At 47.0% G+C, this 18,114-nt stretch overlaps 4 protein-coding genes across 4 annotated transcripts; 2 read left to right on the top strand and 2 right to left on the bottom strand.

Moving 5' to 3' along the window:
• Positions 1 to 192: 192 nt before the first annotated feature.
• Positions 193 to 1,818, top strand: PAAG_03732 (DNA-binding protein creA; the record flags this gene model as incomplete). The annotated part of the gene is made up of 1 exon (XM_002794093.2): positions 193 to 1,818. One exon carries the CDS (start codon positions 193 to 195, stop codon positions 1,816 to 1,818), a length of 1,626 nt encoding a protein of 541 aa, XP_002794139.2.
• A 2,068-nt stretch (positions 1,819 to 3,886) lies between these two features.
• PAAG_03734 (vacuolar protein-sorting protein bro1) lies at positions 3,887 to 7,096 on the bottom strand (the record flags this gene model as incomplete). Its single annotated transcript, XM_002794095.1, has 3 exons — positions 3,887 to 5,047; positions 5,117 to 6,716; positions 6,819 to 7,096. The coding sequence occupies 3 exons, from the start codon at positions 7,094 to 7,096 to the stop codon at positions 3,887 to 3,889; spliced, it is 3,039 nt and encodes a 1,012-aa protein (XP_002794141.1).
• Positions 7,097 to 8,347: 1,251 nt separating this feature from the next.
• On the bottom strand, positions 8,348 to 10,252 carry PAAG_03735 (chaperone protein dnaJ; the record flags this gene model as incomplete). Its single annotated transcript, XM_002794096.2, has 3 exons — positions 8,348 to 8,564; positions 8,703 to 9,940; positions 10,049 to 10,252. The coding sequence occupies 3 exons, from the start codon at positions 10,250 to 10,252 to the stop codon at positions 8,348 to 8,350; spliced, it is 1,659 nt and encodes a 552-aa protein (XP_002794142.2).
• Positions 10,253 to 10,733: 481 nt separating this feature from the next.
• Positions 10,734 to 14,131, top strand: PAAG_03736 (ATP-dependent protease La; the record flags this gene model as incomplete). Its single annotated transcript, XM_002794097.1, has 3 exons — positions 10,734 to 13,566; positions 13,630 to 13,847; positions 13,961 to 14,131. The coding sequence occupies 3 exons, from the start codon at positions 10,734 to 10,736 to the stop codon at positions 14,129 to 14,131; spliced, it is 3,222 nt and encodes a 1,073-aa protein (XP_002794143.1).
• Between the last annotated feature and the right edge of the window lie 3,983 nt (positions 14,132 to 18,114).

Genomic DNA, 18,114 nt, shown 5'->3' on the forward strand with positions numbered 1-18,114 from the left:
CTGTCGGGGTTAGTTACACGCCTCTCGCCCTCTTTCTTTCCCGTGTTACACCGTCGTTACCAAAGGGGGTAAAAAGAAAAGAAAAAGGGGAAAAAAAAAAAAGAAAAAAAAAAAATAGAAAACAAGCGACCAATCCAGCAACTTGCCCTCCAGCTCGATTCTCCAATCAGCCCCTCCTTCCATCCTGTATAAATGCCCCAACGATCTACCGCTGTGGATTTTTCAAATCTACTAAATCCTGAATCTCCGTCTGAAGACCCTCGAGAGACCTCTATATCCACGTCTGCCGCCGCCGCCGCCTCCAAGTCAACGTCAACATCAACATCCGCTTCCGCGACATCCTCACCTACCTCGTCGAACATGGCCTCATCCTCTCCCGTGAGCCTCCTACCGCCGCTGGTCAAAGCTGGACGTGCTACAATTACTGAAGAATCCCGACAAAGCCTACCGCGGCCCTACAAATGTCCTCTCTGCGACAGGGCTTTCCACCGCCTCGAGCATCAGACACGGCACATTCGAACCCATACGGGGGAAAAGCCACATGCCTGCCAGCACCCGGGCTGTGCGAAACGCTTCAGCCGCTCTGATGAACTCACCCGTCATTCTCGTATCCACAACAACCCAAATTCGAGACGGAGTCACAAGGCGGCGGCCCAGCAGCAACAACTTCAACAACATCATATCGCTGCAACCGCCTTGTCAAATGGCCCAAACACCTCTCCAAACACCCCGCCCAGGTCCATGATGCCTCCCCCAGGGAAACCCATTGCCAGGTCTGCCCCTGTATCCCAGGTCGGCTCACCCAATGTCTCCCCTCCGCACTCCTACACAAATTACGCTTCGCACATGCCCTCAACTTTGGGGCCCTATGGTAGAAGTGGAAGTGGAGTTGGAACTGATGGTCGACCTTCCACCGCAATGGACATCAATATGCTGGCAACTGCAGCTTCACAGGTTGAACGCGACGACCACCACTTTCTCCACCATCAACACCACCACCACCACCACCATCATCATCACCACCATCAGCAGCAGCAGCAGCAGCAGCAGCAGCAGCAGCAACCATCCTATCACTTATCCTCACCGCACCAGGTGCGCACCTCGCCTCTCTACAGTGCCTCCCGCTCCCCTTACCACCACTCCCTCAACAACTCTCACAATAGCACAAGCCGCCTCCCCTCTCTCTCTGCCTACGCCATCTCCAACTCTCACAGCGCCCACCCAATGAGCCGCTCTCACTCTCACTCCGATGAAGACCGTGAGATTAGCATCCACCGCGCTAAACGCTCCCGCCCTTCCTCTCCCGACTCCACCGCCCCATCCTCCCCAACTCTGTCCCACGACTCCCTCTCGCCAACCCCAGACTACACCCCGCTCGCAACACCAGCCCACTCCCCGCGCCTCCGCCCATTCTCCTCCTTCACATCTAGCGGTGGCGTCCTCAGCGACCTGCAACTCCCCTCCATCCGCCAATTGTCCCTGCACGGCCATCACACACCCGGACCGGCCCTGGCACCCATGGAGCCTGAGCCGCAAACAGATGGCATGCCAATGCATCACCACTACGTGGCACAGTCGCAGGGACAAAAGCAGCATAATACCGGTCCGAGTATTAGCGATATCATGCACAGAGTCGATGGAACGCAGAGGAAGTTGCCTGTGCCGCTCGTGCCCAAGGTGGCAGTGCATGATGTGTTGAGTTTTGGACATCATGGCGTTGGACTTGGTGGGATTAGTGGGGCGGGGAGTGGACTTTCGTCTGGGTCGTCGTCGGTTACTGGGTCGGTTGCTGGGGGGGATCTAGGGGAGAGATATTAGAGGGATTTAATAAATTTATAGAATAGTTTATGCAAGGGGATGCCTCGTATATACTTTTAACGAGCGTACCTGGAAGTGTTAGGGAGGATGGGATGGATGTCTTTCCTACTCTTTCCGTTTCCCTGGGCTTCATCTACCGATGCATTTTCCCCCTTTCACCTTTAGTGTTTTTCTGTTGATTGGCTTCAGCGATTGCTTCGTATGGACACGGAGTCAAAATTATAGATAGCTGGGATGGAATATGTCTGCTTGTTTTTTCTACAAAGGCTTTTTGTTACAGGGAGGGAACAAAAGAACGTGTCCCTCTTTTTTCTCTTCATTTTGCACTTTCATTTTCGTTTCTACATGATGTTTTGCTACCAGATCATTTATTTTTTGGTAAATTTTCATTTTATCTGTACTCTGTTTTCTGTTCTTCTCCACTCAGCTCTTTTTAAAAGGTTGCTTCCTCCTGGCTTGATTTTTTCTATATTCGTTGATTCTTCATATTCTCTTATTTTTACAGATGGCAAACTACTATTTTTTTTTTTTTTTTTTTTTTTTTTTTTGATATGTTTGTTTTTTCTCCTGAGTGATATAATGCTATGCAGGGAACGAAATGGATATTTCCGATGACTATTATTACCTTCTGTGCAGCAAGAGAAAGCTACAGTTGCTTTGTACCAAAGGTTTGAAGAAATTGGGAGGTGTGGGGTTTTGGGGAGCGTTATTCCAGAGAGCTTGTGTTTGTTTATTTTGCACTTGTTCACACAGCCACCGGTTTTACCCCCCTGCCTACGTCAATTTGGGCGCAGGCACCGGTTGGCAGCAGCTGATCTGATGAGTGAGCTTGTTGATACAACCAAGCGCTCCTGGACCCCGCTGTATAAGCCCCTTTTAGATTTATGTATTTATAGTAACTTCGTACCGGAAGGCCCGCGGACGGACCACACAGCATCCATCGCTCCACGTGCCTGGCTACGGAGTCGAGAAAAAGCATTGGCCCATGCCTCTCCCAGGCAAGAAAGAGATGCTGCTGAGGATGACATCCCAGCAAGCTTTAAAGAAGGTGCGCTGCGCAAAAATTTCCCTCCGATAAGGATTGTAACAACGGTTTTTCCCCCTCTTTTCCCTTCCCCTTTTTTTTTTTTTTCCCCCCCCCCCCCGGAAAAGATCCTGTTGGTTGTTGGTGGTTATTGGGTTTGTCGATTGAGTTTATCGCGAAGAGGGGGGCTTAGTTGACGCCCACGCGCTAAACCGGATTCTGGTCCCCTATAAGGTTTGGCGGGCGCCGCGCCTACCTTATTTTGTGGGGGGCGGTTCTTTCCCACGGAGGCCGGAGGGAGGCCAGGGCGGCGGGATGACGTATGCCAGGTGGTCGGTCATGTGATTTCGATATTTTATTTATTGTTTATACTCTGGTTGTTTCCTCTCTCTGGAGGCTTTTTGGGGTCTATTTGGGGATTGTGAGGTGGCGAGAGTCTGCTGGGACGGTTTGGTTTGGGGGTAGGAATAGTGGGTGAGGCGAGGTAACGAGGAAATGCAAATCGACGGGAAAGAAATGATTCATTCAATGTCTTTCTTTGATTGAGGTTAGCAACTAGAACTAAATCCAGCCATGATGGACCAATATATATATATATATATATATATGACGCCCGATAATGAACATGTAACGAACAGACCTATCGAAATTGAAACTTGAAATAATGTTTTTTCTCTTTTTTTAATAAATAAAAAAAAAAAAAAAGAAAAATTAAATAAATAAAGAAATAATAAAATAACAATAAAATGCGAAAGTCATATGAGCGAGAAGGCATAAAGGAGTATGGAAACAAGGTTTAAAAACGGGTAACATCATATAAAAAAACCAGAAAAAGCCAAAAAAAAAAAAACATCGCAGCTAAGATCCATCCCTCCAATCCCCACTCCATCATCTCCATCTCCTTCCACATCATTAACTTTTTCTCTTGCGGTGCTCCTTGAAAATGCTCTTTTCGCACTTCAACCTACACAATATATATTTTCAAAAAAATTTTTTGTTTTGTTGTGTTTTTCCCGCTTCGAAACACCTTTCTACACACTGAACCTATTTCCACGCATTCAGCCCCGCCCACGGGTCACTGCTGTTATTCTGCCCTTGTACCTGCTGACCCTGCTGACCCTGCTGTTGCCCCTGCTGCCCCTGCTGTTGCGATTGCGGTTGCGCAGCACTATACGGCCTCTGCATATACCCCGCTCCGCCAGGCGGATAATGTGGATTCGACTGCGGATAAGGTGACTGCGACTGCGGCTGCGGCTGCGGCTGCGACTGCAACGGCCGCGGCGGCGGGGGCGGCGGTATATACCCCTGCGGCATGAACTGGGAAGCATGCGATTGTTGCTGTGGTGTCATTCCAGGTTGTGTTGAAGGTGGGTTTGGATACCCGTACTGAGTCGGTGAGAAGAACTGCTGAGTTGCTGGGGGGGAGGTTGGGGGTTGGTAGAGGTAGGCCATTGGGTTGTAGCCTTCGGTTGCTTGGGGGGGTTGCTGGGCGTATGCTTGGCCGCCTATGTATTGGTTGGTGGCGGTGGGTGGGGCGATGCCACTGGTGCCGAAGGACGGGTAGGTTACGGCGGGTGATTGGGTGTGAGGATGGGGGTTTGGGGGATGGGAGGAGATTGGCGGAGAGCGGCCGGATGTCGGTTTTAGCGGGGATGGTCTTGTTTTTGATGAGGAGGTTGGTGGGGATTGAGGAGTGGTCTCGACGGAGAGCCGTTCCATGAGGGTTTTTAGTTTTTCGCGCTCTCTGTCTTCGTGGTTGGATTGGTGGTGGGATTTATCTCGTTCGATCTGGCTGAGTAGTTGAGCTCCTTCGGACCGTCGGTTGTTGACAAATGTGTCGACGTTCTTTTTCAGGTTATCAACTGTATCCTTCATTTCGGCGTAGAAAACCTGTGCCTGTTCTAGACCCGAGCTAATATCTCTGAAAGCATTGTATATCTTTTTATATTTGGACATAACCGAGTTCCTGTGTCGCGTAAGCAGTTCATATTTGGACTGCTCTGATCTGACTCGGCTATCCTGGAGTAGGTCACCGTAAACTTTTGTAAGTTCTTTCATGAGCGCAGTTTGCTTGTGGTTTGCTTGTAACAGGCGATTTTGATGAGGGCGGAATTTCTCGAGTTCAGTTTGGAACAGTTGATTTTCTTGATTGGCGATCGATTTCTTATTCAATATGAGCACATTGGAGATATCATCATTGTGAACCTAAATTTTTGGTCAGCATTTAGCAAAATAAGGACCTTAAAGGAGATGGCCAAGGGATGCTGGGCACACCTTCTCCTTGAGATCTTTCAATATCTGAATCCGATCTCTTTTCACAAGATTCAATTTCCTAAGCAACTCTTCCACTCTCGCAATTTGCTCGGCAACAGACGTTTCATCCTCGAAATCGTCATCAATGAGAGAAACCTCCGGCGCCGCAGTATAAGGACTACCGCCTTGTCCATATCGACTTTTACCGTGTTTCCCTCCAACCTTAATAAGGGCACTTTGGAACAAAATATCAGCTTCATCAGTTTCCCCAGCGGACCGCATCTCGTCAAAGTCAGCTTCATGCTGCCTTAGATTTACTAGAAGTTGCGAATCGCTGGAACTTGCTTCGTCGATGGTATCGCGGTAATTCCGAAGATCACTCCGCAGGGTCGACGTCAACCGAGAGCTGGGTTGTTGTACCCAATCACCCCCGTATTTAGATCGCATCTTTTCACAAACGCTCTCCTCCATGTCAAGCTGTTTAGAGCATTGATCCAATACGCTTAATATTGATATTTTCTCATCCTGCAGTTCGTTGAAAGCTTCACGGAAGTGGGGCGCATTGGCGAGTTCTTCACACCATCTCTTAAACTCCTCATCAACATTAATTTCCTGGTCCATCCCACCCTTTAAAATATTCAAGCTTCCCGGTAATTTGAGATAATCAAGACTGGCGGCCATTTCCCCATTGGCTGCTTCGACTTTCTCCGCCTCTGCACGAACTAGTTTTGCTTTTTCCTCATCGTACAAACTGGCTGATTCTGTGACGGACATGGGAACAATCTTTTGGAAAATGTCTGGGCCAATTATCCTCTGTATATCTTGTCCTTGGTAGAGCTCACTGACTGGTATGGCCTTGGCAGCCGGCAATTTCGCGATAGTTGAGAGCGTGGGTTCCGAGGGGACGGGCTGGTGGTATATAAAATCGTTATCCTTGGTAAACGTTGCTAGCGTCTCTTGGACGCAGGTGAGATGTCGACGGACGGTGTCAAGTAATATTGGGCCAGTATCAGCACTCAAATTGGAGCTCGCGGGGACAGAGGATGGAAAGGATTTTGCCCAGTTCAGGGCTGTAGTGGTTTGCTTTTCCGCCAGAAGGAGTCGGGCAATGGCAATGCCGTATAGGGTTCCCTCGTCGTCTGCAATGGCCTGGTAGTAACCGGCAACGGCCGCTAGCAGAGAGGCTTTAACTTGGACTAGGATTGACCACACTTTCTCAAATATTCCCTTTGTGACATTTTCCTGTACGCCCTCCACTGCTTGTGAATAGAGATAGGCAGCTTGACTTGCGAGTTTAGCAAGGAATCCAGGCTTCTTCCCATCGGTTATCTGTTTCTCCAAGAAGACTTCCTGGCCCTGTGCCAGCATTATCGATATCAGCGTTTTGACAGTGTCCCTGCTTAGATCCGTCGAAGGAGCATGTAGAAAGTTCTCATTGATATAAGTGAACATTCCCGCGGAGGCTTGGAAGGAGTGATAGGCGGTTTTTAGACCAGTGTCTTCGGATCGGTTCTGGTTTGCAGCGTGACATGACAGGACAGCGGATATATTGAAGATAATCGAAGCTTTTTCGTAGGCCAATGAGTATTGAGAGGTTGGCTTGTGAGTAAATGCATCGTACCTGATAAAAGGAATAGAAAGAGACGGGGAAAAACCGTCCCGTTAGACGAGGCAGAAAAAAATTTTGGACAGCGGATTTGGGTAGATGGAGAGCAGAGCGCACCAGGTAAAAGATATCTTGATATGATTCTCATCAACCGGAAACCGCAGATCCAGCAGTTCGAGCTGGCCATAGTATCGATATAACAGATCCCGTCCAGCAGCGCTATCTTTGCCAGCGCCCCTCATGTCCTGCCGCAGCCTGTTCAAGGTAGCGCATTCTTCTGAGTATCTCTCTGGGTCATCACCGTACGTCTGCCGGATGTAAGCCTTGAGGGGTTGAATCCAGTCAATCTCGCTGGTTTGCTTCAGAGGACTGGATATCATAGGCGACTGGACCATCTTGAATAACGGGCGGGCTGGGTGGCAGGGGAGATACACCTGTGGGATAATTTATTAGGTTGGGTCGAGATGAGGTCGCGGAAGCAAACATAAGATGGGAGATAAGCCAAAATAAAATAAAATAAAATAAAATAAAATAATAGCACCTTTCCCAAACACCACCGGGAAGCGGTTGCAGGAGGGCCGGAGAGCAACGGGGAATCGATCTTCTGCAGGCAAAGCGGTTGGAGAGGGCTAGAGGGCTAGAGGGCTGAGATGGCTGGAGGTGTGGGGTATTCAGGGTTGGGCTTGGGCGGGCACAATGACGACGGGGTGTTGGTTAGCGTTCGCCAAAACTAGTGAACTGGACCAGAAACCACAGCAGCTAGAAGAGACAGAAGAATAGGGGCAAAAGCGCAGAACAACTCAAAATGAGATAAAGTATTAGAGCGAGATGCAAGCCAAACAAGGAGAAGAATGCCGGAGCTGAGGATATTCAGAAGAAGAGGACCGGGTTATTCTTAGGTCAGGCTGCTGGTGGTACCCCGAGTCTGATTCTACCAGAAAGGGATAACTGCCTGAGAACGTTCGTTCCATAGCTTGCGACTGGCAGCGGAAGAGCCACCACTCCCAGCACAGCGCCAGGTTAGACAAATGAGGACAAAGCTATTGTTTATTCTGTCATATTATTGCTGTTAACTACTTATGTGGATGCTGCGAATGCAGGAAAATGTATCCGTATGTCCACCATGTCAACATCAGCAGAAAGAATTAAGGGATTATATGTCAGGACTCAAATTGACGCAAAATTCAGAATACGGATTAACTACTCCGTTATGTTCGACGAATGATGTTTATAGCTTTTTTTTTTTTTCATTCTCTGATGACACCTGACTGCAGCGGAGATGTTGGTTATATCTAGGAATTACCGTACTGTACAGGCAAATAATGAAGATGCAGATCAAACCGCGCCCCAATCTAATTGACCAGCCCGACCATGCACTTCTTTTATTCATACAACTCCAAGGGAAATGTAAAGAAGTGAAATGAAATATTGGTCCAACCCATCGTTGAAGTAAAATGTACAGGAAGGGAGAAAAAAACCTCCCCCCTAAAAAAAATTAAAAATAAAAAAAGAAAAGAAAACTATAGAAATACCCTTTTTTGCTTGCCAACGCTATGATAAGGAGAAGAAATTTTTTTTTTTTTTTTTTTTTTTTGAAAATGATTATGAAACGAAATAACTGCCATATCGTGGAAGACAAGAGGATATCACCCCGAGCCGGAGGCTTTCTTCGATTCGTCGGTCTTGTTCCCGTCGCTGGTATTGCCATCGGACCGTTTGTCCTTGTTGCTGTTATTGTGCTGGTTCATGAGTTTGTGCCATGCAGACTTGAGAAAGCCTTCATTTTTGTGTGAGTCACTGCTGGCAGTGCTGCTGTTGCTGCTATCTTTTTTGCCCGACGAGGAAGAGCCGGGAGAGGAAGGCCTAGAGAGAAAAGAACGAGGAGAAAATTAAGATACATGTGGTTAACCTTCCGCTTTAACATCTTTAAATAACACTACACTGTTCAGGATGGATGGCTTCCTCCTTGTAGGGGTGATAATTTTTCGAATAAATACTCACTTGTCGTGTTTGTGGACGTTCATCATGCGTCGAGCAGTTTCGTCGCCCATCTCGTCAGCAAGCACTTCCAGAATGGTTCGCTGGTTCGCAGTCAGGTATTTCGGCATGGCAACCTTGAATTCAATCTTGAGGTCACCCTGCTGGCCACGCCGACCCTCAAGTTTCCGCATTCCCATTCCAGATAGGGTGATTTTGTCTCCGGTGCCCGTTCCCGTGGCCACCTTCACTTTAACTTCGCTGTCAAGCGTGGGGACTGTGACTTCGCCACCAAGCAGTGCTGTTGTGAGAGGAATCTGCGCTGTGTACAGGACATCCGAACCAGACCTGCTGAATCGGGAATCAGGGGCTACCTTTATAAAGACATAAAGATCGCCACGTCGCATTTGAGCACCGGGTTCTACTGGAGGCATATCTCCCTCTTCAGGCACTCGCAACCGCATTCCATCCTCCACGCCCCCTGGGATATTGACATGCACCGTTTTTCGTTCCCGGACAACGCCATCACCGCCGCAGATATTGCATTCGGATCCCCGGGGTATGGAAACACCTGCACCACCACACGAGGAACAGGTACTTTCCATATGAAATCCACCCTGGATGAAATGAACTTGTGACCCCGTACCATTGCATGTTTTGCATTGTGCCCGCTTTGAACCCGGTTTTGTCCCCTCGCCGTCACAAGTCCTGCACTGAACGAGGGGAGTTATGAAAACTTCCTTGTTCGTTCCTTTGGCCGCATCCATGAATGAGATATTCGTTTGTACTTCAATATCATCACCTTCAACCACTGCAGACCGGAACGGCCCACCCTTCGACCGACCCCTCCGCCCCGAACCACCCGCAAAGGCACCAAAAAGATCCTCGAAATTTATATTCGCAGAGAACCCGCCACCAGGGAACCCGCCGCTAAACCCGTGGAATCCACCGGTGCCTGCTCCGGAGAATGGACCGCCAGGACCGGCATTGGCGCCGGGATTGAAACCGCCATTTTGGTCGAATGCCGCGGAGCCATAACGATCGTATGCTTGTCGCTTTTCTGCATCTGAAAGAAGCTCGTACGCTGACTGGGCTTCTGCAAATTTTTCCTTCGCATTAGCATCCTTGTTCGTGTCTGGGTGATATTTTTTGGCCAGTCCGTAGTATGCCCGTTTTATTTCTGCGGCAGATGCATTCTTCCCTACTCCGAGTACACGGTACGGGTCGCGTGAAGCTTGGGACGGCGATGATGAGTGAAAGGCCTGGGAATAGTAGATGGAAGCCGAGTTAGCTGGTACATAATCCGTAGAGCCACCCACCCACACCTGGTGTTGTATATAGATGCGATTACTGTATGATTCTAGACATACCTTGCAAAACGGATGACGGCTACGGTCATTTAAGGGTTCTATACGGGGACGCCTATCATGGTAAGCTTTGCAGTCATTCTGGAAGAATTTTGGCTGAATCTGAGGGCGTATCACAGCACATTGCGTGGAGCAGTGTCGTGACGTGTGGAGGAGACGAGCCGGGAGCAGGGCCACCTTGGGTATGCTTGGAGCACCCGCACTCATCTTCTTGAGACAACGCAGCAGTGCACCAATGCTAGAGGCAGATGGTAAGCGAGCTAGACTGCACACAGTGTTCACAGCCAAAACGGGACGGTGGGATATACTATCTAGGCATCTAGCTGACTCGGAGTTGGCATATCATCTTCATCCTTCTTCTACCATCATGTTCATCATCGTCCCAGCAGGGAAAAAAAAAAGATTCTTTGGGCCTTGGATGACTAAGATGTCTTTTTTTGTGGAACAATGTTTAGCCGACACGCTGCTATTCGACGAGGTTCTCCGAGTATCAAGTAAGCAGCAAACACTGCTCTTTGTTTAGCAATAACAAGAGATAAACAACTCACTCGGCAAATTCCCTTCTTCTTGTCTGCTCTGCCTGGGCCAACTCTGGGTTAACGCTCTTCTGCAATTCTGCTGGGAGATAGTGGATGCGCAGCTTGTATATCTACTGGTCTTTGCTCCTTCATTTGACCACCCCGGAACTATGATTCGGGCACAGAGCCTACCCTGGAGGGAAGCTCTCCGTCAGGCTTCGCGGACACTCCCGTCTAGATACTCAGCTTCGCCTTCCAGATTTTACGTAATCTCGAGCCTAGAGGCGAGGACTCTGCATCATTCCCCCCTCGCTTTGGCATCCCGAACTTTCTCATCCAGTCATGCACGACGAAAAGAAAAGCCGCAACCACCTGAGCCGAAAGATGAAAAGGAGGAGGGAACGGAGGTAGAAAAGGATCAGGAGCAAAAGTCAAGACCGGGGAAACCAACCGAAGGGAAAGATAAGTCTTCAGATACCCCGTCGCCAATACCCGCTTCTGCTTCGCCGGCAGACCCAAAACCTAGCAGCGCAAGCGCTTCCGGAGGCGCTGCCTCTGGGAGCGGCGATGGCGGGAAAAGGGGCCGGAAAATCTCTGCGGAAAAGGCCCTGCAGAAAGCTACGATTCCAGATATCTATCCACAGGTCATGGCTATTCCAATTGCGCGCAGGCCATTGTTCCCCGGATATTACAAGGCGGTTACGGTCCGGGACCCCAATGTTGTAGCAGCCATACAGGAAATGATGAAGCGGGGACAACCATATGTTGGCGCATTTCTGTTTAAGGATGAAGCGGCTGATAGAGATGTGATAGAGGATATAGATGAGGTGCATGATGTTGGTGTATTTGCGCAGATCACAAGTGTCTTCCCCGTCCACGGAGCCGAGAGCGGTTTGACCGCAGTCCTGTATCCTCACAGGAGAATCAAGATTTCGTCACTGATACCACCCAGGGATACATCGCAGAATGCTGAGGGTGGCCAGCAGGCTACGAAGGAAGCAACTGCTGAAAAGCAGGGTGACGTTGTCGCCAGCTTTGAAGAGGCCACCCTAGACCAGCCACCGAAGGAGCCTCCATACGAACCTACCTCGTTCTTACACAAATATCCTGTCAGTATAGTCAATGTGGAGAATCTTACAGAGGAGCCATATGACAAGAAGAATACCATGATTCGCGCTGTTACGAACGAGATCGTGAATGTCTTTAAGGATATTGCAAATCTGAATCCTCTTTTCCGTGATCAGATCTCGACCTTTTCCATGAGTCACTCTGGCAATATTATGGATGAACCGGCAAACCTAGCTGATTTCGCTGCTGCTGTGTCTGCTGGCGAAGTCAAGGAGTTACAAGATGTCTTGGACACGATGAACATCCAGGAGCGGTTGTCTAAGGCACTCGTGGTTTTAAAAAAAGAACTCATGAATGCGCAACTACAATCTAAGATATCAAAGGATGTCGAAGCGAAAATACAAAAGCGGCAGCGAGAATATTGGCTGATGGAACAGATGAAGGGAATTCGTCGTGAACTGGGAATCGAATCCGACGGGAAAGAAAAGCTCGTGGAGAAGTTTAAAGAGAAGGCGGAGAAACTTGCTATGCCTGAGGTTGCGAAGAAAGTGTTTGATGAAGAGCTGAACAAACTGGCACACCTTGAACCTGCAGCTTCAGAGTTTAACGTCACGAGGAACTACCTTGACTGGATAACACAGATCCCATGGGGTAAGAGGAGTGCTGAGACTTTTGGCATTAAGAACGCAATGGTCGTGTTGGATGAAGACCACTATGGTTTAAAGGACGTCAAGGATCGTATCTTGGAATTTATTGCTGTTGGGAAACTTCGGGGGACCGTCGAGGGAAAGATTCTCTGCTTCGTGGGGCCTCCTGGCGTTGGTAAAACTAGCATTGGAAAATCGATTGCGCGAGCACTTAATCGGGAGTACTATCGATTCAGCGTAGGTGGACTTACAGACGTGGCGGAGATTAAGGGCCATCGGCGAACCTACGTTGGTGCTTTACCAGGTCGCGTCATCCAAGCCCTGAAAAAGTGCCAGACTGAGAACCCCATGATACTTATCGACGAAGTTGATAAAATTGGTCGAGGGCATCAGGGCGATCCCGCGTCGGCTCTTCTGGAACTTTTGGACCCGGAGCAAAACTCCTCTTTTTTGGATCACTACATGGACATCCCCGTTGATCTTTCAAAGGTTTTATTTGTCTGCACTGCCAATATGACAGATACAATTCCCCGTCCCTTGCTGGATAGAATGGAAATAATCGAGTTGTCTGGGTACGTTGCAGATGAGAAGATGGCTATCGCGGAACGATATTTGGCACCCACAGCGAAAGAGATGAGTGGTCTGAAAGACGTTGATGTGAAGCTGGAGAAGGGCGCTATTGAGGAATTAATCAAGTCGTACTGTCGTGAAAGTGGTGTGCGAAATCTCAAGAAGCAGATAGAAAAGGTTTACAGAAAAGCTGCGCTGAATATTATACAGGCTCTACCAGAGCAAGAGATGAAAGCTGAAGAAACAGCTGTCCGAGAGGAGGTGAAAACTACCCTTGAACAGGAGAAGAAAACCGAAGGAAGTGAAGAAGGAGGCGAGAAATCACCTCAAGTTCAACCACCGATAGTCTCGGTCCATGTCCCAAAAGATGTACACTTTTCAATTGACAGAGAGGATCTCCAAGACTATGTTGGTCCTCCCATTTTCACCTCTGACAGGCTATATGATGTTACCCCTCCAGGCGTAGCCATGGGTCTGGCGTGGACCAGCATGGGAGGCGCTGCTTTATATGTCGAGTCGATTCTGGAAGCTACCCTATCGCCCACATCCACTCCAAGTCTCGAGCAGACCGGAAACCTTATGACGGTTATGAAGGAGTCGACTGTGATAGCGTATTCGTTTTCGAAATCGTTGATGGCCAAGGAGTTTCCGGGGAATAAATTCTTCGAGCGGGCTAAGGTCCATTTGCATTGTCCAGAAGGCGCTGTTCAGAAAGACGGTATGTATCGCATTGCTGCCGTTGATGAAAAGATAATGTTATATAACTAAACGAGATACACAGGACCCTCTGCTGGCATCACGATGGCAACCTCCCTACTCTCACTTGCCCTCAACCATCCCCTCGACCCTACAATTGCCATGACTGGCGAACTTACTGTGACGGGCAAAGTCCTCCGTATCGGTGGCCTGCGCGAGAAAACCGTCGCAGCTCGACGAGCGGGTGCCAAGTCAATAATCTTCCCAGCCGAAAACATGTCCGATTGGCTGGAACTACCTGAGGTGTGTTCCCTTTGGCGCAGACCCCCACAAAACCATGCAGTGTCATTCTCATGTCACCCCCACTCACCCCACTAAATCCGCTGTGTTTGCTAACATTCCCTGACAATCTGCAGAACATCAAAAAGGGCATCGAAGGCCATGCTGTAAACTGGTATTCAGAAGTTTACGACATCATCTTCCGCGACCTTGACAAGATCCAAGCTCAAAATATGTGGAAAACCCAACTTGAACAGGTTCCCAACGTCATAAAATCTGACAATCCCAAGGAGGGTTCAACAAACTGATGCGCATGGGTTTCTTTTTGTTTTTGAATGACTGTATAACAAATTTTTTTTATATATAGTTATTATTATTATTATTATTATTATTATTATTATTATTATTATTATTTTATTTCTTACCTCACTGTACCTCTGAAAGGCTTATTTCCCCGGCATCTATGGGCATATTATATCTCTTCTCTCTTCACAGCATTGGCCCCGGCGTTCGTTTGATGGTCCCCACACCGCATTTATATGTTTGGTGCATCCTACACCATGAAATATACTCTTTTTCACCGATGAGTTTTTTTTTTTTTTTTTTTTTTTTTTTCTTTTTCGTTCCTTTCTTCCCTATTTCCTTCGTCCTTATTTCCTTCTCATTTCTCCTCTTGTGCTTCAAAGAGAGAATCCACGGATGCACATGAGAAAAATTGCTTGCAGATGAATTTGGGAACCTTCAATTAAAGGTAAAAAAAAAAGAAAAGAAAAGAATAGACATATATTTTCCTGTTCTGTGTGGTGTGCATATCCGTGGCGCCAATGAAAAATCAAAAGCATCTACCTCACGACTAGATTCTATTTCTGGTATGTTAAAAGTCCCTTCCTGCAGCCTCCTGTGTTTGGTTTACGGTTTGCGGAGTTTGCAGCTCTCTTTTTGGCAACGGGAACAGTCAAACGGAATCGGATAGATGCAAATGAAACAAACCATAAGAGAACTAGAAATATCTTTCCTATTTATTAGACAATGTGAAGTTCTCTTTGACCAGACCTTTATCTCATAAAGCAATAGAGAAAGCTACTTGCAATATATCATTCTTATCTCCACACACATTCATTGGGTGGATTTAAATATGCCATAGTGCACCCGTTTCTTAGTTGTTGGATATAGAATAGGTCACTGGGCAGGCCACATTCTTTTCCAGGTGAATGGCATCCCTTGACATGATTCTGCAGAAGCAAAATGGGGATCCATTGAATTAGTACAAAAGTGAAAAGGGTGAGAGTAACAGTCATCTGACACTCTTATTATCCTAATTATCTTCATTTCCCATCTTCTCCATGATAAACAGAACAAAAATCCATGTAGAAAAGTCATAAATACCCGAACAACGCATAAAGTAGTTCGTTCCCATACTCCCGCGGATGGCAGAGCAGGTGGCTTGGCGAGGATGGAAGTTGGATCCCCTGGGAGAGTATTATTTTTCATAGTAACAAACGCACAGTAGAATACTTCGGGGTCAATGATATCGATTTTGTATCCGATTTTCCCGAACATGCGCCTGGAGTGCCCAATAGCTTGTATGAATATCAACACACTTGGATTTGTTAAGCAAGTCTTGCTGTTCGGAAATATTGAGATTTTAAATTATATTCCCACTTCTTAAAGCGCGAGACTGTTTGAAAAAAAAAAGGGGGGGAACGGCAAAGAAAAACAGACGCAGGTTCAGTCTATTAGCGCAGGGTCCTCCTTGTTCTCTAGTTAACTAACTGTTGTTTAGTTGTGCTTGTGAGAAGATGCTTGATTTGCAGTTGGGAATGACAACATGTTGGTACGCTGGCAGCTGCCCAACTGTGGGGGCGTCTGGTTGGAGAGAAATATCCCTCCATCTGAACCTCTAGTGTTGAGTTCTCATCAATTTCAAGTTGTTGTTGTCCTTTGAAAGATAGAGAAGAGATCTGCAGTGGGTGGTTGGCTAGGAGGAAAAGAAGAGGTTAGCGAAACACAGTTGAAGAATTAATAACTATCTTTAGAATTAAACTTGTCTGTGAATTCAACAGTATCTTTTAAGCGCCCACGGAAAGGGTGATTCGTCGAAAAGATTTTGCGCTTTTGTTACTGAGCGAATATCTGCCCTAGGATGACTTCGAAGTCGACAGCCCCTTTTGAGAACAACTTAGCCACTTTTATTTTGGCTATCAACATCTCTTTACAGCGGGCTAAAATTTAGGGCTCGTTTGCCGTTTTCATCAATACTTCTTTTGGCGGGAATGGGGTTATCGTCCAAGGTCAGCTCTGTTTAAATGAATTGTCATGTTTATGGTAAGAATCCAATCATTCATTGTATTTTGAGTACCTGGGGTCGGGTCCAGAATGTCTCGCTAGTCATGGATGGCATGGAAATTCTTCAGATTGAGGTCTTTTTTTTTTTTTTTTTTTTTTTTTTTTTTTTTTTTTCAAGGGTTAATTAAGCCGGAGTGCTAAGCCAGATAAAAGATGCTGTGGATGGAATATGTAGCTTTAGTGATTCTTTTTCGCCCAATAATGGTGCCTTCGCCAAGGCGGAGTTGAGGCTTTTATGCCTGACAGTTTTGACCTCCGTTTTATATTGATTTCCTTGGGTGTTGCCCTGCCAGAAACAAGGCGAAGGGACTTAACACGTCAACATGGACCGCACGAAAATTTGAATACGGAGATCCCTCAAGGTAGAGAGTAGTCCAATTATGCATAACTTCAGATAAATTCATCACAAGGAAACATTGGAAAGAGAAATTCAAGTCTTTTAAACAGACCGCTTTTAAATAAAATCTTGTTTTCCAGTTCCGCAAGTTTAGTTGTCCCAATTTATTTTGGCATGATGAAGCGGAGATTTTCAACGAGAGAGGGGCAAAGAAGAGGGGATTCAATGCTGTCAATGTTATGATGCAATTCTAGAGGTCGACGTGGAGCTTAGCTAGCAGAGTAGTTAACCAACGAAGGATTGTTAGCCAGATGGTGTGGAGAATCGGGTCAAAATTCAACAAGCAAATCGATTAGGCCAAAACAATAAAAATAAAATAAAAATAAAAATAAAAATAAAAATGAAGGAAAAGGCAGTGCCAGTACAACGTGGCTACCTGTAAGAAGCCGCAAAGAAGATGTTTCTGTAACTTATGGGAGATGCTTGTTCTCAACTGTGGTCCCGAAGACAGTTGGGGATCTAGAATCTTGGGTGTCAACTGGAGCCAACGCATTGTGAAAATCAGCTAAGGCATGGTTGGTTGCATAGTGTAAGAACACAACGAACAAGCAGCCTTATCAAAGGTAGGCCTTGATATCTTGAACTCAACAGCGGATCAGACCAAGGCGAAACCCTGGGATCAGTGATTGATCTGGTGGGATATGTGCCTTCGAAATTCTGCAGGAAGAAAAGTTGGTCAAATGACGAGGATTCCAGGACCGGGATCATAGCATATTCTCTGGTGGTTGTTTATTTAGGCTTGTTTTGACTGCGACCATGGTTTTCGGGTTTATTTGTTGTGGTTAGATATGAGGGCTCGTGGGAGGGACAGTTAACGGCTGGATACATCCCATGAAATGCAGACCCAAGTAAAGTTGCGTTGTAACTATGATGGAGGGATTATGAGCTGGCCCTAACGTCTCAGATAAAGAAGATTTGAGCCAATTGCTCTCTTGATAGTAGATATCATAAGAGATAGTTTTGTAGCCTACCCTCTCTCATTCTCACAGGAACAGGGAGATAATGGTCGACTTCACGAGAAGAGGGCCTTGACGACAGCAGCAGTTAGATAGGGAGACGCCAGTGAAGGGGTATATCAGCCTCTCCAGAACAATCCCAGTCAGGTACCTACCTGTTGATGTAGCAACGTAGCGCATCATGCTGTTGCCGACGCAAGTATATCCATGGGTGTCTGTATGTACAATTGTTAGCTTTTGCACCAGTTGAATTCTCTTAGGTTGACATGCATATGAGCATCATATCCAGGGCTCTAGCGTGTGTGTTCTTTGTCAATCCTATGCCAATCGACCGCGTAGACGCAGTTCCCAGCCCAGATGGATACATGTTTAAATGGGACGTTCTCGTGGCTTTGTCTCTTTCATACTTTGGGGAAAATAGCTTGCATGATTTATTTAAAAGTTCATGCAGAGACAAGGGCTTTGCCGGGAGAGTTGCATGTGTGAAGATCGAGCTGTTGGTTGGTGGTGACAAGAACGAAATTAAAATAAATAGAAAAATAAATTAAAATAAAATAAGTAAGAATAAAATAAGGGTAATCATAGCTAAATA

Source organism: Paracoccidioides lutzii (genome assembly GCF_000150705.2).
Source record: "Paracoccidioides lutzii Pb01 unplaced genomic scaffold supercont2.9, whole genome shotgun sequence".
In the NCBI taxonomy this organism is placed as follows: Eukaryota; Fungi; Ascomycota; class Eurotiomycetes; order Onygenales; family Ajellomycetaceae; genus Paracoccidioides; species Paracoccidioides lutzii.